Source organism: Pezoporus flaviventris, unplaced genomic scaffold, assembly GCF_033815535.1.
Source record: "Pezoporus flaviventris isolate CSIRO_AGI_PZ_B2104156 unplaced genomic scaffold, CSIRO_AGI_Pfla_v1 ptg000005l, whole genome shotgun sequence".
In the NCBI taxonomy this organism is placed as follows: Eukaryota; Metazoa; Chordata; class Aves; order Psittaciformes; family Psittacidae; genus Pezoporus; species Pezoporus flaviventris.
In genome coordinates, this window is record NW_026892553.1 from 3,639,979 (window position 1) to 3,660,095 (window position 20,117).

At 36.2% G+C, this 20,117-nt stretch overlaps 1 protein-coding gene across 2 annotated transcripts in view; it reads left to right on the top strand.

The window, feature by feature from the left end:
- Positions 1-20,117, top strand: part of LOC133265318 (connector enhancer of kinase suppressor of ras 2-like) — a 187,726-nt gene that overhangs the window by 98,458 nt on the left and 69,151 nt on the right. For both annotated transcript variants that reach the window (XM_061445698.1, XM_061445699.1), the window contains exons 7-8: positions 9,766-9,825; positions 13,931-13,999. In XM_061445698.1, coding sequence (XP_061301682.1) covers positions 9,766-9,825; positions 13,931-13,999 — 129 coding nt within the window. The remainder of the gene's footprint in view (positions 1-9,765; positions 9,826-13,930; positions 14,000-20,117) is intronic.

Here is a 20,117-nt window from a genome sequence, read left to right on the forward strand (position 1 = left end):
AACAGAGATAAGATGCCTTTTCCTCAGAGATGATGCAGTATAACAAGCAGGGCTTGGCAGTGCTAGTGTTTCCTGTTCAGTGATAGCTCTAGATCTAGGACAGGGGTGTAGACTGCTGGAGGACAGGAAGAGTGTAGCCTACTTCAAAAATGGTATGTCTGGTTGTGAGCTGAAAACGTGCAATATTAGGCAGGTGTCTTTCCAGAGCCCCTGGGAATGAATGATATACTTTCTGAGCATCTTATCATAAAGTATCAGGTTATGATTTAAACCTTTAACGTGTGAGTGTCAAGATGAGAGTTGTTGACTGTATTGTTGTGGCCTGTCATGTGGTCCACACTTTCCTCCACAACACTCTCGTTACTAACAGGACATCAGGCAGATAGGGCTGATGCTGTGATCATGCTGTAGACTGGACTCTAACACTGGGTGGAAGAACCATGGTTTAGTCTTCACCCACAGTGCACACATAAATCTATAGCCAACAAAACTGCGGTAAATGGGCACTGCTGACAGAAGACATGAGCAAATACTGCAATCAAAATTGCCTGACTATTTTCTCCTTTTTCTTCTTTTTCTTTAAGAAGAAGTGAAATCACGGTGAATAACAGCATTTTCTGTGCCTAATTGTGAAGGCGCTGTAACATGTTAGGTTGGAAAGTTCCTTATAATCAATTTTGCTGACACTGTGTTCTGTTTAGAAGAAAATATGAAAAAGGACTATAAATGGGAATAAAAGAAAAATCATGTGAAAAGGAAAAGAAAACATTAATCAGTATCAAATATAGAACAGAGTAATGAATTACAAATGGTTTTCTCATGATTGTATAGCAGGTTTTTTTTTTTCCACAGGATCTCTGTTCCATTCAAGAGAAAAATGAGTGCTATTCACTGAATGGAATGTATTCAGAGTTCCATTTTTATCCTTATCATTCAGTGTAGGGGTTGAGGTCTTATTTACCACACTTCAGCTAAGCTCTGCATTCCTTTGAGTTACTAATTTCATTGTGAGTTCTTGGGTTTGGGTTTTTTTATGTGGCCTTACTGTGTGCTTCACAGACACCAATGAATTCATCCGCACAAAACACTTGTGAAAATAATACTGTAATTTTAGGTTTATGGACAGGAATCTGACAGAGTCATTTGGGTCAAAATCTCCCAAAATCTATTTTTTAGGAGAAGCTTACCACCATACAGTTGTTCAGGACAGTTGTTACTTTTAGAGCATAAGTTCAACACATAGTCTCTCTTGCTTTTAAGTGTAGCTAAGGTTTTCAGAGCTATTGAGAACTTTAGCTTGAGATTCATACATTTTGGCACCTAGAAAATTGACACAATTATTTGCCATTGGTGAAAAGCATGGTGTAAATTACTCAGATTTATATGAGAACACAGTTATCTGGAATGATACTCAGTTGACTTAATTATAAGTCTTCCTCTTTTTTCAAAACTCCATTTGCAAACTGGTTTCATTTTATGCCTTCTAATTTCCTCAACACATGAGCCAGAAATCCTATAGACATTGCAAAGGCTTTCACAGAAACTGGATTTATTTCCAGGCCCAAGTCCATGCAGTTGCAGAGTCAGAACTCCTGTGGGGCAGTGTCTGTGTTTAGCTGTTTAAACAAATTCTGGACCATAAGTATTTTCACAAAGGGTCTGTATGTCATTTGAATGTGCATCTGTGGTTCCAGCAATTTCTAACCTTATGTCCGTGCTTTTATGAGCTTAATAGTTGGGTGGGTTTTTTTGTTTGGTTTGTTTATTTTTTAACTCTCTTTTCAGTCTGGTTTATAAAAAAAGTCTTACCTCACACACTGCCCAGAACACACTCTCTGTTGGTAGTTTCATGGCAGTTTTTGCCATACAGAATTTGCATGGGGAAGCACACGTTTTAGGTTCCATTCCAAGTTCTGATGACTGTGTTTGTATCCTGATCTCTGTAGGCATTTCTTTGCCTCCAGAAACATACTGGGATTTTTCCTCTCTTTCCATTCCTTCCCTAACTATACCCATCATAAGTGTCAGTCTAGTTGCTTCCTCCTTTTCTTTATTTAGCCTCTAAATCTTCAGTGGCAAATACTAAAACACCCTCCATATATTTTCTATTTCATTTTAAAATAACTTTAAAGATTGTAAGACACTTTTTCTCCTGAATTGTAGTGCTGGATAAGGTAATACCATTTACATCTGATGTGTACTGCACGATCAGCCCGAGTAAGATGTCTGGAAAGCAAAGCATGTTTCAAACAGCCAGTTTCACAAACTTGAAATAAACTCCTGTGCTGAGAAAGTGTTAGATCGTGAGAAGCACTGTCAGCTTTGACAGAAAGAGAACATGTATACGGGTGTTTTTATGAAATAGAATAGAACAAAGTAACTTCAGCATTGTGATTTGAGAAAATTCCCTTCCTTGGCTTTTTGTTTTTCAATTCTTTGTGTTATCTACAGTGTCATTTGTAGCATAACGAAGGACACTGGATTGTTTTTATACTTACAGACGTTTATTACAAATTGTTTTCTTACTGCTTAGAGAAAGATAGGTTTCTATTTCATTGCACTGCATGGTAAACTTCCTTATGGAAGTTTTACTGTCAAATAATCAAACACAGGCTAAGGGAACAGAGTGTTTTGTACGAGGTGATGGATATGGAGACTTCTTGGAATGGGAGCAGGGAGGGGTTTGGAGGTTTGGGGCTTTTTTTCTCTTCCCCTACTCTTGGATGATCAGGGATTGTCAGTAGTGGAAGATTCTTTTTATTAGAGCCAGTATTATTCCAGACTAAACTTTTTCTTAATGTTCTGACCTCGATGTGCTGTATGTGTGCATGGAACTTTAATCTTCTTTGAGGAGATTAATGATTACCCTTAAGCAGGAAATTCTAACCAGGTAGGCTGTTGGGCTTTTGTTGTTTGGTTTTGCATTTTCTGACGTCTGAGGAACATTTTGTTTCTCAAATGCAGTAGCACTGTTATTCCTCTTCCTTTTTTTCCCCCGCTGTTGTTGTCTCTTGTGTCTGAGCTTCCTACTGCTGATAGAAACAGTGTAACCTGTCACCCTTTAATTGAGATATACACTACTTCTATCCACAGCCTTGTTAACTTTTCTGCAGAGGGAACTTTTCCGGTTTCATTTAATAATTTAAGGGAAGCAAAGATTGTGGGAATAAATATTTTTATAAGACCAGCTGTGTATCACTGGAAAATAACCTCAAAACCAAAGAGACAAGCTGTCAGAAACAAACCCTTTCTTTAAACCCTGTCTTTATTAAGGGTTATTCATCTATCTAATGTACAGTTACCCTTTCAAATGGTACTTCTCTTTCTGTGGAATTTGTAATTTAAGGTGGTGGAAACCAATCTTTCCATTTGTACAAGAAAATAACTGCAAGAGAATGCAAGAAGAAGAAGTAGAATGTGAAGGCAGGTTTTTTGTGGAAATACTCATGTCTGTCAGACTGTTAGTTCACATTATTTTTTAAAGGCTTAAAGAAACTCAAGCTTCCATCATGCTTGACATAAAAAGGTTGTCAAAGCTTACCTTTTTTGCTGTCTATGGGTTTCTATTTAGGTAAGATTTAGTAAAAGGAACATAAGAAAGAAGAATAAACTCTCTTTTGAGTTAGATGAATGTTTCAAAGAACTAAGAAAAAAAAAACAATGTTAAAATGTCTGGTTAAACTGGGGGAGCAAGAAGCTCAAGAAGGACCAAAAAACCAAAACAAACCAAACTCTGCTTATGTAGAAGAATAAAAAATGCTACTGTATAGCAGGAATGAAAGTAGAGGCATTTAGTATAAATGTGGGCAAAGGACTGCAGCATATGAGGTAGACCAAAAAAATATTTCAAGAAAGGCTTTGTAATGGCATGAAATTTAAGTGAAAACTCTTTCAGGCACCTTCTTAAAGCTACCTTGTCTGTTTGTTTATACACATATATATATATATATGTATATATCTGACTATCTTGTCAGTTTTTTATATGCCTTTGTCCAAATTTGATACTTAAAACAAGGTTAAAGAACCATTCTACATTAGAGGCAAAAGATCAAGGGGTGTAACTGTTCCCTGGTAGTTTCTAGCATTACAGACCTGAATCTTGGCTATTGATGTTTCATTGTGTTGTAAAAGTCGAGCCTGCACTCTTGTCCTTCTAAAAGTGCTGTTGAAGACACGTAGACCACTACACTGTAGTTTTAAAACCCTGAATTTTTCATGCTCAAGTATTTTGTCTTATTTCATCAAAGAGTGGTACAAAAACACGAACCCTCTGAAAATAGGTCATTGTTACCCAGAAAGCAATAATAGCCTACATGGAAGTGTTGGAATTATGAGCCAGAAATGCTTATACCAAAAGAGTTTAGTCTTATTGTGAAATTCAGAGCTCTTCAAACATTATCTGAAATATCCATGAATTGACCTGGGTATAGTTGTCGACACATAAAATTACACTGCTGTCATTTGCAGATGTCTGCAAGAAATTTTGAGGAAAATTCTGCTTACAACTGGAAATACCATTTTCTGGGCAACTGTCTCTTCAAACTGGAATTTTAAATGTCTGGTTCCTTCCCATATGTTTTAAAAGGTCAGATTTTAATTAAAAGCTTTCAAGTCACTCTCACTAGAGACCAGTGACAGAGTTACTTGGGAACAGTCAGATTCCTGATATAACAGCCTGTGAAACATTTCCGTGTCCTGTGGCACCTCTCATATATCAGCATAATTCTTTGGAGTTTCACATTTAACATATCACATATTAAAGAGCAACTACTTATTTCTAACCCAGTAACTTGAAATGACAAAGTATTCTTTGGATATCACTGTTAAAGCAGATGAGTTCCTTCCGTTCTGTCTGCATAGTGATTCCGGGGCTGGATGTGTGTAGGAAAAAGCTTGTAGTAAGACTGGGGTTTGGGTGCTGGACACAGAAGGGGAGATCAGAGCTGATGGAAAGGCTGGGGGGGGATATAAACTTATTTGAGAGGAATAGCCATTCATGTTGAAGAGGAAGCACCAGAAGAAGAGGGAGGTGGAAGACAACCAGAAAAAAAAGCCACTTCCCACTTAAAGTTTCCCATCCGGAACCTAGGATGTATTCCAGGATTTGGAAGTTCCCTCATTTGTGTGCTTTTTGTCTGTGAAACCCCTGACAAAACATTCTTCTTATTTAGTCCTAGCTGATGTTTCTGCTCTTTTGCTTTTACAGCTTATATGGCTGAAATCTATGAAATAGTTAGCAAGCAGTTTGTGTAAAGAGTGATTTGAGAATAATCATCTTACAAGAGTATAGCTTCATTTCCATCCCATTTATTTTTTAAACAGACATTAATAGGATCACAATAGCAGATAGGTGGATCCTCTTTTAATAGGTTAGTTTACAGGTTAATTAAAGATTATGCTTATGCTATAAAATACATTATTACAGAAGAATATGGCTCTTGAATATGCTGAATCAGTGTAACTGCTCTAAGTCACAGACAAATAGAAAGTAAGTGTAAACAAAATAACTCTAACTAACAGTTCCAGAAGCAGTAGCAGTTGTCACAACGGGATCTACTCAGCTATTCGTATCTGTGCTTGCAGAAAATAAGCTTGCTGCTTCTGTTCTTCAGCTGTGGTATTCAATCAGTATTTGCCTGGCAATTACATTATCTGACAGAAAAAATAATCAGAATATATTTCCTTTTTTTTGTTTTTTAGTCTTATTAACCATTAAAAATGCTTATATCAGTGGAAACAGAATGAAACCATGATGAACAAAGAGATAGCCAATAGCTCATTAAATTGAAAGAAAGGTCCAGCTTTTCTGCCTAATTCAGGCTGTGAATACTTTTTCAGGGTTCACAGAATTAACAGCTCTTTAAATGACTACATTTCCTATAAAACAGAGTAGATTAATTTTTAAACTGAAGTTTGATGAAAATGACCCACTTTTAAAGCCTACTTTGTATATGTATTTGAGCAATTTTAACTTTCAAGAGGTTCTGCTAACCTGTGACAGTATTGCTTGAAATATGCCTGGAGATTCTAGTCGTTCTCTTTGCAAATGCTGGTTTTGAGAAGAAAAACGAGAATGGGGTTGGGGATGAAACACATGAATCACTAAAATAGGGTTGACACAGATTGTCCTTTAGAAATAATATTTTTCTTAGTATGAGTCCTTTCATGTTGAAGGATAAACTGTCCTTTAGAAGTCATCCTATAACAGAAAGCAATTGCAAGCTAGTTTAAACTGTGGACAATGTTACACACCACATTATCTGTTGTAAAAGGACAGGCAAGTGCTGACAGTCAGCGTATCAAGGACGGGGGGAGCTAGGGAAAAATGTTTACGGGGTTGGAAGGAGTGATTTGAAGGAGGGAACATAATCTGGCCTCTAGATCAGATGACATAGACTAAATAAAGCTCTTTCAGACTTGGTGTATGTTGGCTCATTGTCCAGTTGGAGACCAGTAACGAGCGGTGTCCCTCAGGGATCGGTGTTGGGACCGGTCTTGTTCAACATCTTTGCCGCTGACATGGACAGTGGGATTGAGTGCACCCTCAGCAAGTTTGCCGATGACACCAAGCTGTGTGGTTCGGTTGATACCCTGGAGGGAAGGAATGCCATCCAGAGTGTGCACTCGCAGCCCAGAAAGCAACCGTATCCTGGGCTGCATCAAAAGGAGCGTGACCAGCAGGTCGAAGGAGGTGATCCTGCCCCTCTGCTCTGCTCTCATGAGACCTCACTTGGAGCATTGTGTGCAGTTCTGGTGTCCTCAGCATAAAAAGGACATGGAACTGTTGGAACAAGTCCAGGGGCCACGAGGATGATCAGGGGACTGGAACTAGCAGCCTTCCAGTATCTGCAGGGGGCCTATGAGGATGCTGGGAATAGACTCTTCGTTAGGGACTGTAGTGACAGGACAAGGGGTAACAGGTTAAAACTTACACAGGGGAAGTTTAGATTGGAGATAAAGAAGAAGTTCTTTACTTTGAGGGTTGTGAGGCACTGGAATAGGTTGCCCAGGGAAGTTGTGAATGCTCCATCCCTGGTGGTGTTCAAGGCCAGGTTGGACAGAGCCTCGGGTGCCCTGCTTTAGTGTGAGGTGTCCCTGCCCATGGCAGGGGTTTGGAACTAGATGATTTTAAGGTCCTTTCCAACCCTAACTATTCTATGATTCTATGTTTTTTAGGGGTTTCTTTTTAAGAGTACTTTCAATCTTGTCATGAGTATTATACAGAAAACCTTCTCCCAATTGGAAAAATAGTTTTGAGCTATTATTTTGTGTAATATAGGTATGTAAAATGTATATATGTAATATATTATACAATATAAAATACCTTGCTTTCTGAACTATATTTTAAAACCCCCAATATAACAATTTTAATAATTTTAGACAGAATGCAATCTTTCCTGGGTTTGGGTAACACAGATATGTCAAGGTTCTACTTTAACAATCAACAAGAATCAAGCTCTTTTCAGTATTTTTCTTTTGGGAAAACAAGGATAAAAGTTCCACCTAGGTTAATTTGAAGGCTATGAGTCATTCACTAAAATTGTTTATTTTTATATAGTTTGTTCTTAAAGTTTAATAGCTAAGATGAAAGAGCAATAGCAAAATGTAGGATACTTCTTAGTGATTAGTCAGTATTTATGTCTCTCAGATGGCGTATGTTAAGACATAAAATTGTAATCTGATTTTTCCAAAAATAGACATAGCTTAAAAGGCAGCTCAAAACTTAATGAAGAATTATGTGATGAATTCTAGTTAAAAATTTAGCACTATGTTCTGTTTTGGTCTTAAAAATCTTAGTCTGTTGGTTTAAGTGAGGAACGAATCTTGTCAAAACAAGTAGGGTGTTAAAATTGTGATATTAAATTTGATATTAAAAGTGTGATTGGAAATGTGTTACTGAAGTTTACTATGTGTTAAAATAACAGACTTCTGTGATGGCTGCAGCAGTGTTGTGTAACATTCCGGCTAAAATTTCACTATGGAAATCCAGTGTTACACGTGCTAGATGGATTTAAATGTTTAGATTTTTTAATGGAGATTCAACGTCCCATTCTCAATGAGAACCTTCAGGTTTTTTAATGATCTAGTGCTCCTGTTTATGTCTTTTAGTTTGGAAAGAGAATGAGATGTTTGTCAGTAACAGTTGAAGGTAGTACAGAGCCAGTAGAATAGCAAACTGATAAATTTAATCCAACTGTATAGAAGGAAATACTGGAAGACTCCCCAGAAACTTCTTTCTTCCAACTAATCACATTTTATGAATGTGATTTCAAGACTTTCAAGGTCTAATTTGGATATCCTTATTTTTCACAAAAAGCTCATAAAGCAGTCTCATTTATGAGAAGAAGTAGTCACGGTGAGTAAAATCTAAAATGGAGTTTTCTATGCAGCAGAGTTAAGCAACCTGATGAGTTTTAGGCAGTTCTAGTTTTGAACTTTTACGATTTAAATAAAATTCCAACTTGTTGAAATTAAGCTAGCTTGCCTTAAAGTAGAAGTCACATTTTCTCATGACAAAAAAAATCAAACCAGATCCAGCTAGAGCAGGTTACTCAGGGCCTCATCTAGTCAAGCTTTTATTATCTCACAGGTAGAGATTGCACATCCTTCCACTCTGTTCCAGTGGTTTATTATCCTCACAGTAAAATCAAAACCAAACCAAACCAACTTCTTCTTTAATTGAGTTCCAACTTGTCCCTTGCTTCTCATCCTCCCACTGTGCACTCTGAAGGAGAGTTTGGCTGTATCTTCTCTTTACCCTTCCAGTTTAGGTACTTGTAGAGAGCAGCATGATCTTGCCGTTGTAGTATTTTACCTTTTTTGATGGGGGGGGGTAAGATTGGTGGGATGGGGAGTGTTTGTGTAAACAGCTACCCTGAAGATCTTCATTAGTGTTCAGGAATCTTGAAATTGATTAGTCTGAACAAAATGTTCTTTCTTATTGCCGGGGGCTCTAAACTTCCAGTTTGATAGCACAAGGTGATGCAGAATTATTGAAAGAATAATAAATCAACAGTACAGTGTACCAATTAGATTAATTAGATTTCAAAATTTGATGGATAACCATACTAGGGAGAGATGCGAAGCTATGACCTTATTCGTGAGAGGAAAGCGTACAAGGAATTGAGTCTCACTGACATTTAAAGTTCTCTGTGTGTGTGTGTGTATAGCTGGATAGATACCTACTTCGGTTGTCTCTCTTTATCTTGTTCATTGCCTCCTTGAAGCACAATTATTGCTGGACTAATTGCAAAGCTCCTGTTAGTTCACCAAGTTCATTTTTCTCCATAAATCGGCAATATGAGCCCTGGCTCATGCATTTTCTGAGTTAGACTGTGGTTTCATTTTTATTGAATCAGTAACTCTCTGAAGATGGGGCATTTAAGTTTAAAGGCAATTCCTGTTTGTGTTTTCAGTTTTTGATACTACTTTTATGTCTCTTGTAATGAAAAGAGGGCATGTTAAATATTTCAAACGCTGAATATGCACAAGCTTGTATACTGATGCTGAGTGTTGAGTTCTGCCAAAAACACCTTTGCTTGGAATTTGAAAAAGTATTAAGTAAGAAAACTGTGCTGTTTATAATGGGTCTTGATACATATTTGTTAAACTTAAATTCGCAAATGTTAATTGACCATGGTTCCTTCAGTCTGTTCAAATGTTATGGTTCTTAAACTGGAAAAAATACGCTGTTTTAATTATCATGCAAACATCATTTCTTAATTTCCTGCAAATATTAATTATGTCTCTTGCTCTTTTTTTCAGGGAATGTATATCAAATCAACATATGATGGGCTACATGTAATCACAGGAACAACTGAAAACGTAAGCTTAAAGACTCTTATCATACATACAAGTATTTTCTGTATATATGCAGTGAATTTTGTAATATGAAATCTTGCTTTTAATTAAGCCACTTTTATTAATACTTTTTATCTCTGCTCTACATCTGTCATATTGCCTTTTTAAAAACTTGGGACCCTTGAAAATAAGCATAGAAAAATATCTGTGGGGAAGTGACTAATAACCAACAATATAGTAAAATGAAAATCTTGAACTTCTGTTCTAAATGGCTTTTCAGAGACTCCTTTCCAATAGTGTTCATGGTGATGCTCTCTCTGGCACAAAATTGTCCTGTATATTAAGTAAATTTTTCTAATGTAAGAACATCATCACTAGTCTAAAGTGATCTAAAGATCTAATCACTAAAATAATACTTGTATATCAGAGTTGCTGATGAGTGAAGCTGTCCTCTGAGCATCCTTTAGTATGTGCAGTCAGCTTACTTTATGCAGTGAGTAAATGTTGTCATACAATAATGAATACATGTTTGCTAAGAGTTCTTTGTGGTTTTTTTTTCTCAGAATGAACAGTAATTTTATTGTGTGATTTTTCTTTCTAATTACCAAATTAATTTAGAAAGAATGTTAGAGTAATCAGACTTTTGGAGATGATGCCTTTCCTGGAACTGACTCATAGAAAATGAGTAGCTTCTGTATGTATAAGTGATGCGATAAAATAGATTGTAAAATAATAAGTTTTAAAACAGTTACATTATCATCAGCTTGGGTGGATGAAAAACACAGGTAATGGAGAAAGATAATGAAAAATACTGTATTTGATATCAAGCAGGTTATAGAATAATCTTTGATAAAGCAGAGAGTTTTCCAATCTAGCAGTAATTACTGACAGAGCTATCTCTAAGAGGGCAGAAATTGTGGAAAGAAGCAAACAGGTTTTGGTGCATGAGTGGAATGAGATGGATGATTTAACAATGCTAAGAAAACATTAGTTGACAACCCCGTTGTGTGAACATGTATGAAAAGGTTGTTTTATGAAAATAATCATTCATTATTCAGTGTAAGAAAGATTTGTATTAGGATAACTTAAGCACCATTGTATTTTCATATTTTCCATCATGTGTAGTAGAAATACAGAAGAGACCAAGAAAAATGTATTAATTATTATTTTCATTGTAGTCCCAGAAGTGTTAGCCAAAGCACACAGAAATGCTGCTGCGCATGAATCAGTATGACTGATTATAGGAAACTAAACAGTGTGACAAGAATAATAACAAAGGGGCTTCTAAATATCCTCCTTGTTACTTAACTTGCAATTCATAATTAGAAATAAAAAAAAAAAAAAAATCAAATCTCCTTCAACTGCTGCAACCTAATTACCATCACAGCTTTCATAATAGGACCCATCCCTTTTGGTTTGGATATGGTCCTTTAGTCACACTTTACATTCAGTCTTGGATCTGTTAAACAGCACATAGCTGGATAAACGACAAGTTTAGATTTTATAAAGTGAATGTTGAAATTATGTAATGCTGACACCCCGGGAATATAAAATTAGCACTATGCAGCTAACCAAAGCTGTAAATGCTTGCTGTGGTATGCTGGCCCATATGGGTAAGCTTCAACTGTGATATTTCGTTCTACGTGATTTTTATCTATTGGGTAGTATTACAGCACACAGTTCTTGTCACTCAGTGCGAACCCATGGCTGATGATTTGTGTGTCACAATTTGTGAAGACAGGTCTAATGCAAATTAAACTTCCAATTCGTTAGCTTGTTTATATTAATGTCATTGGTGGCAGTTAGAACTATTAAAAGAACTGTATGCGTACCTTGGGTCCTGAAACTTATGAATGATCCCTCTTGATTATGTTGCAGCAGGTTATGTTCATAGATTGGATTACTCGTTCTCTAATTAATACACTTTTTTACTGTAATTCTAATTCATTTGAGAAATATAATGCAGTTGTAGGGAAAATATTTATATACTTATAATTGAAATTCACAGGAGGAATTACTACGTTGCCAGTCACTATAATTTTTATTTTGAGTAAACTTTAGATGTCAAAACTTTTGGTAAGACACCCCCATAAGAAGCTGCTTTTTTGTTTTTGCTAAAAGTATAATCACACCTGAGATAAAGCAGCTTCAAAGACATGTAATTTCTGGTGTTTCAGCAAATTGATTTTTCGTTCCTTTTGAAGGGATAATTGACCTCAGAGCCAGTGTTTACTTTTAATTTTCATAGATAACAAGTAGCTCATCCTCATCAAAGTCAGGAAAGCAGCTAAAAAGAGAAAGAACCAGGCCTCTGCTTGCTTTTCCAGCAAACATCAACTGAAGTTAAATATTCTAAATCATGGTACTTCAGTTTCCTGCTTACCTTTCATTCACTGCTTAGAGCAATCAAGTTTGCATTTACATTGAATGCCAGAAATATCTATCTGTTACATGTCTAGTCCTGTGCAAAACAGCAGTCTGCCAAAATTCTGCAAGCTTCCACTGAAAGGAGAAAGTGACACTGGAATCAGGTAGCTCTTTACACCATCACATTAAATACATAGGTAAAATACTGTTTAATTTAATGCAGAAAGACTCAGATGGCTGGAGTTGAGATGTGGATGCCATGACCATGTAGTTTAGCTCAGGGGCTGGACTCCCCAAGACAGATATAAGAAGCCCTCATGAAAGTTCAAGCAATGATCAAGCAGGTGAGGGGTTGGAACATGGCTTGTGTTGGGGAGTCTGGCCAGAGCATGGTTAGGAATGATAAGCAAGCAGTAGGCTGAAGGTAAAAGCTGGGCTTGGAATCACTATGTCAAATATTGGCTATTTGCCCTGTTGGCTTGTTTTTTCTTACTGATTGAATAATTAATGATGTTTCCTACCCCTCTCCAGCAGCTGTGTAGGCTGCAGAATCTATTGATTAGTCAGCAGGTGCTGACGATGGGAGAGATTTGACATCCTCATAGATGAGTCTCTTTGGCATTTTATTCAGATGTAATTGCAGTAATTTTTTTCCCAGTGGCGATTTAGGGGATTTTAATATTGTTTCCTCTTGTCTTGTTCCTTCTATTTGTTTATCTTATATTTTTAATCTCCATCCACAAAAGGGATGGAAATGATGGGTGGAAATGATGGGTGGAATTTTTGGTTGATGAAGACTGTCCAGCTGGAGAGCTCTTGCCTGTTTCCTGGAAGTCTTTATTGGTACACAGTGAGCTCATGTGTATGAGCTTCTACAAATCACTTTGAGTTCAGATAAATCTTTTCTTCCTCTGCATTTGACACCTGGCTCTTGTGCTGTGAGCAATTTATATATATAGGCTGTCTCTAAAAGAGATCCAGAAACTGAACTAAGTTTTGGTAATGTAACTCCTTTTCTGTGAGGAAATTCTTCAGCAGTATTAGAGCCACTCCACTTTCTGTAGCTGCAAGTGGCTCTTTTCTTGCCTTTGTTAGGAGTCTGCTTACTTAGGGAACTTTAACTGTCAATCCAAGAGTATTTTGCTTTCAATGTTTCTGCATTGTTTAAGATGGGACAGTTTGTCCTCTCCTCTCTCTGACTCTGTATCTAACAAGTAGAGTAAATATTCAAGCTTGTCTAATCTTCTAGCTGGTCTACTTACTTAATAGCTAACTTCCACAGTGATTTACTTCTCAAGGTGATGTCTCAGCTCTTCAAGTATTTCTTGCTTTTTCTCTTAAATTTCAAGTTCTGTCAGTAGCATGCTCTTGTAAGCTAGTGTCCAATGCAAGTAAGTTGCCTTGAATTCTCAAGTCTCTCCTTCTGGGTATGACTGCTGATCTCCTGCATGCCTTACAGATTTGTCTTAGAGATACTTGTACTTCCCACAGAGAGGTAAAGAAGCTAGAATAATTCAACCAGTCAAAAAGGCTGTTCACCACCCGTGGAAATGGGATTCTAGATTACTTCATCAAATTGCCATCTGTAACCAATAAAAACATAGTTACTTATAAATATGGGTAATTATTGCTATTTGATAGCAATAATACTTCTTTGGGCGCAGCTTTTTTGCCTCCATTGACATCCTTTGTTTTAATTTCTGCTCTTCCCTTCCCCCTCCATACCACCCATGTAAAGTCAACTGTTGTCTCTTGTCCTTAGTCTCCTGCTGACCAGTGTAAGAAGATCCATGCTGGTGATGAGGTGATCCAGGTCAACCATCAAACTGTGGTAAGTGTTTTGGAAATTCTGTTCTGCAGCCTTTGCCCACTCCCACTGCTAAAAAAGTCATAATTCTTCTTAGAAGGTAACTTTGCTAAACTATATTAGTATTTGTGTCTCTTAAAATACCATAACCAATGCTTATGCTTCCTAAGAAAAAGCACAAGTTGAGTCAGTAACCAGCCCGGCAGGATTAAGCCAAATTTTTATTTTGAGCAGTTGCTGTTCAACATTATTCTCTTATATGAGGAGATCCCAGAATATTTCATTGAAACTTAGACTTCTCATTACAGATGTGCCAGCTAGTTTAAGTTCTCTTAAACAGAATTTTAGATTCTCTTTAATACAGAATTTGGATTAAAAATGCAGAGCTGCTGTAACAGACATATATTGTGAATCTTTTGGGGAAAAAACATAAAGACAATTGAAGTGTTGATAGAAATTTTGTCAGGATTTTGCTTTTGTGCATTCTTGTTTGCTGATTTATTTTTAGGCAGATGAACTGTTAGCAAAACTATTAATCTGTTTAAAATCACATAAGTGTGTATGAGAAGTATATGCTGAACCTCAGGTATTGCTGTACATGGTTTGCCTGCATTTAAATGTGCCTGCCATTTCATTTCTTTCACAGCTGTGTGCTGTATTGTGTGCTGTATGCACACAAAACTACATTTCATTTTATGTGGAAATACAGGAATATGTTTCTGCAGCATCCATAGAATTTTATTCTGACTTAAAACACATGTGACTTCACTGAAGAATTAATAATTTCATTTTAAGATTAAATCATTTGTAATTGAGCTCTAAAAGCCTATCACAGCCTTATCCAAGGTTGCGTGATTCTTTTTTCTTCCTATTTTTTGATGACATAAACTGCTGCCTTATATGTCATGTTAGTTACAAATCTGGTCATTACTAAAGGGAATGCAGTCACATTTTGTCCCAGTATTATCTTATTTCATGAGGAACTGTCTTTTTTAAAAAAATGAAATTGTATGTTGCAGAAAAATGGAAGCATTGTTGATGGGACTACAGGAACACTTGTATTTATTACTTATTAGGCATGAGTACCATTTCGACAATGATAACTTCCTAAAGTGCTTACAATGTGGACATTTAACTTTGTCTTGCTGAACCCCGTCTCCAAACACAGCAGCAGCAAAATTAAGAAATCTCCTTCTGTCTGGGAGGTGGAAATATGAAAGTCTAAACTATTAAAATCTTATGATTAGAGAGCAAATATTTTCTCTTTAAAAGAATATAACTTATTCATTTACACTTTAAATATTCATGCAATGGGCAGCTCTTAACTATATTAGAGAGGTTCTACGAGTTGTCATAGTTACAAGTTGAAATATGCATTAGACTGGTTTTCTCCATCAAACATACTCTTCAAGTGACAGGCCTGGTTTAATCTTTACTCCCAGAAGTGAAATCCCCTTATTCAACTACTCAAGAATTGGCTTTCTGGGTATGAACTCTTTCTCTGTGTGTTGTTACAACAGGCCCAAGGCGCATGATACTTGTTATCCCTTTCCAATGGAGGGCATGGTACCAACAGCTGAGCCAAGTGGCAAAAAGTACCTCTTTCTGAAAAAAAAGCCCTACTATGAAATATTCATTCTGAAGTTTATAACAAGCAAAGAGATAAATGACAAGCTGTTTCTTTCAGAAATTTATTCTTCTTTTGAAATGCCTGGGAAAATCTCACTCTTGTCTTCACTGTGACTTTGGAAAATCAGACAGTAATAGCGTTTGGATGTTGTGATGATCAATATCTTGCTTATAATTGCCATTATTTCCATTAGTTCACTAGAATAGTTCAAAGGCAACAGCTCATTAAGTTTCCATGTAATTAATATTTTAATACTAGCAAAACCAGCTCATGAGGTGTAACCCACTGCTTTCATTTTTCCTTCAACTTGTTCTGGGGCTGAAAAAGTGGAGTGTTTTTTCTCTGCTGTATAATTCTGTTGAATTAATTTCATATGAAGCTTTTAGCATTGCCCTGTGAAGGGACAGTTTTTTACGTTTAGTATCCCAAATACTTCTTGGGTTGACAAAAATTTTCAAGATAGTTAAAGTATGATTTACAATATATGTATCTGGTGAAATCCATGGTCTCCAGTCTCATATTAGTTTTCCACAGAGACTCTACTTAAAGCATTAAAAATCTAGGTGACAAAAATATAGGTCTTAGTGTAATCTCTTATTTCTACTTTTACCTGTTTATTGGTAAGGGAGGATCCATGCTTTCATGAAATTTATACACAGGTTAAACTATATGATGTAAAGATGCAGAAATACATTTTGTGCAGATACTTGTATGCTTCAGAGACTCTGCATCCAACAGATTTTATCTTTGTTGTTTTATCAGAGACATTTTCTTAAGATTGAAGTTTCTGTAGCTCTTTGGTAGTCCATCAAATACAAATCCCATTCAACACAACGTGATTTGAAAGAATCTGTTCTGAAGGTGATTAGATATAGTCATTTTGTATTGCCACTGTTGAAAATACTTTACTGATAAGAGAAAGTATGCATCTCTTTTAATAGATTCCAATCCTATAACTGAATACTGGTATCATTTAATCTGATTTTACTGAACTAGCCCAAAGTATTTTCTAGATGAATTCATATTTGCTCATTTAATGAGATCATTTGAGCTTTAAAACTTCTATTGATGTTCCTACAACTTGTAATAAATTGTCACCGTCGTTAATTATTCTCATTTCTGGGGAAAAATAAAAAAGTCATTTTAATTGTAGTCTACATTTGTCTGGCACAAGCTTCCAGTGTGTATTTTTATCCATTAGATTGGAGAGTGGGTTTCTCATTTAGGTATTTTCAGGATTCAATCAAATTACCTCTTCGCACTTTTTTGGTGAGCTAGGTAATTTGAGCACTTCTAGTTTGTCATCCTAATGCATGACCTTCCTCAACAACCTCTTTAAATTCCCAACTGTAATACTTTGCATATTTAGCACAGAGTTACAGAACTCTCCAGTGAAAGCATTCATTCATGGTTAGGGTGGTACTCCTGTGCTAAAATAGTACCAGGGAAACTACATTAATGTAGCCATTACCAACTAGCTGTTTATTCTTCCTTACAGGTTTGTGTTCATTTTTCATTTATACATGGGCAAAAATGAAACTGAGACCACTTTTACTTGGTTTGTTTTTTTTTCCTTTAAAACCAAAACTTGTAATTCCAGTTTGAACTCTTTCCATTAGGAAGCCCATTTTAACAGAAGAATCTGTGAGAGGACTAAGCTCTTAAACAGGTTTAAGAAGATGTAACTTGGAAATAGTTGTACTGTCCCTGCATTTGAGCGGAGTCAGCACAGATAACAGCATTTCTAATCCTGGAAGCACTTCTCTGGGGCTGCATGGCTATAGCAGAGGATTAAGTGTGCTGACAGTGTCAGTCCCATTGAATTGCTGGATGTATGAAGTGAAGCATTTTGGAATTTATGTGATGAGAACAACTTAGCTGTATGTTTTCCAGATTATTACCTCCAATTAATATAATCATGGAATCATAGAATCATAGATTAATTAGGGTTGGAAAGGACCTTAAGATCATCTAGTTCCAACTCCCACCTCACACTAAACCATGTCATCCAAGGCTCTGTCCAGCCTGGCCTTGAACACTGCCAGGGATGGAGCATTCGCAACTTCCACTTTCTTTAAAGCCTTATTTGTATTGAGTAAGAAATATCAGATAGCCAGGAGGTAGCTATATTCATTTTTTTTTCTGAAACCATGTATATTAACAAATATATTAAAAATATTAACAAACTAAGACCACTTGCTTTGCAAATAACTTTTCAATGTAGTTGAGAGTTAGAAAAAAATAAGGAAAAGAGTTCAGAATGTATCAAAGGAAAGCAGCTTACGAATTATACAATGCAACCATTGCAAGAGTTAGAGATAAAAGACTTAAAATGTGGAATCTGGTCTGACCAAGAAACACTTTGTAATACAATTAAAAAGATCAAAGAAAAAAATAATAGTACTTTAAGCAAGAAATTAATTAAATCAAGCGATTCACCACTGGCTGTTAAGATCATTTAATCATGATCCAATTTCCTTATTTGCTTTTCTGCTTCTTGTTCTTGCTTATTAGATTTTAGTAAAACAGCATAAGAAACTTTAAAAATAAGTTATACATTCCAAATTACTGCCATACTATTTTCTCCCTACAGTAACAACAGGCAGTAGTTCTGCCTTTTGTAGATTTTTACTTTCTCTCTCATAAAATTATAAAAAAGTGCTGAAGATGCCACTGTACGTTTCTTTGCAAAATTAATAATGACACTTTAGGTTCTGTGGATGCTATATTTTCTGCTGCTTAGCTGAAATAGTGAATTTCATAGGTTTTTTAAGATAAATTTATACACAGAACATAACTCTTTAATCAGAGAATTGAGACTGTAATGCAGTTAAAATAGTTTAAAATTAAAGCTAAGATAGTCACTAGCCAAGAAACACTTGTTTCAATTTTCCATAACTTGGATAGTGTTGAGCATAGAACAAAGAGAAGAAAACCAGTCATAACAAATGTATAGGCATATGCATACTCAAAATGTAAGCAAAGTTGGATAACTTAATCCAAAATCATCCACATCTGAGTTTATTGAAGATACTGAAGCTTTATATTGCAAGTCCCTAAGCACAGACTTTTTAATGAATAGTCTGCTTTAGGATAATATTGTATGCTGGGAAAATTTAATAAGGCAACACTTGCTAGTCAATACTTCGCAAGATTTTTAGGTAGCTTAGAGAGGAAAGGATAACTAATGACATGAAGGAAAATGCATGTGAAGTGAAATGCAGCATCAATTCATGAAAATTAAATAGTGCTAATGTTCCACCTTTGACAGTTTTTCAGACATAAGAAATATTGCAGATCCAAACAAGTATTGATCTAGCTGCCTGACCATCTGTAAAAAATCTGATCTACTTCTGTATAGAAAAGTGTTTGATAACCTGGGGAAAACTGACTTGAATTTTTTTTTTTTAAATTAGAATTTGAAGGTCATTTAATAGGACAGAGAGCAATAATAACGGTTTTACTAATGCCTGTTGAAAGCTCAATGTTACTCAGGAGCAACTGGCAAGACTCCAGAAGTCAGAATGTAGTAATTAATCCCATATCAGCTGAGCACCATAGAGGTGATGTGACTGAAAATGGTAAGATGAACCTGGAATTAATCAGGAAGAGGTTTCCAGGAGAAACAGTTTTAATGCCATCATCTTGACAATGGTAATATCTTGTCTCAAATACAATGTGATGTTCAGGTCATTTATAGTCATTAAAAGTGTGAAGTTAAATATGAACATTTGTCCTGGGTTCAGCAGTAGCAGTCATTTTTCTCCTTCTTGGTAGCTGGTGCAGTGCTGAACCCAGGACAGCATTAAAAAAAATAATGGGTAAAAAAGAAATGTATCCTCTGTCTCATATGAAAATAATTTTTTTCAGGATTTCAGTTCAGTTAACCCAGCAGCAAAGCCTGAGACAGAATTCCTCTTTCTTTGCAGACAGAGGCTATAAAGACCAGGTATAAACCAATCTTGTGCCACAACAAGTGTTCATACAAATACCTGTAAATCTGTAAATTCAAAGAGGGCTGCCAAGGATTGTGTGTAATCCTTTCCATCAGTTCTTCTATTATACTTGCCTGCAGCTATGCAGAAGAGCAAACAAATGGATGTAGTAGCCTAGAAGGGTTCTTCTGGTTCTAACACCTTTGCTTCGCTGTGTAACATGTTTCTTATGTTATCTTAAAATAGCTGGGTTTATTTTTTAACTAATGGACTTGCAATTTCATACTTGATAAGGTTATTCTTTGCAATTATGTATGCTATGGTTCCAGTGCTTAAGGGGAGCTTATAAGAAAGATGGAGACAGACTGCATAGCAGAGCCCATTCTGATAGGACAAGGGGCAAGGGTTTTAAATTAGAAGATGGGAGATTCATACTGGATATAAGGAAAAAATTTTTATGATGAGGGTGTTGAGGCACTGGCACAGAGAGGTGGTGGATGCCCCATCCATGGAAACACTCAGTGCCAGGCTGGATGGGGCTCTCAGCAGCCTGATCCAGTTGAAGATGTCTCTGCAT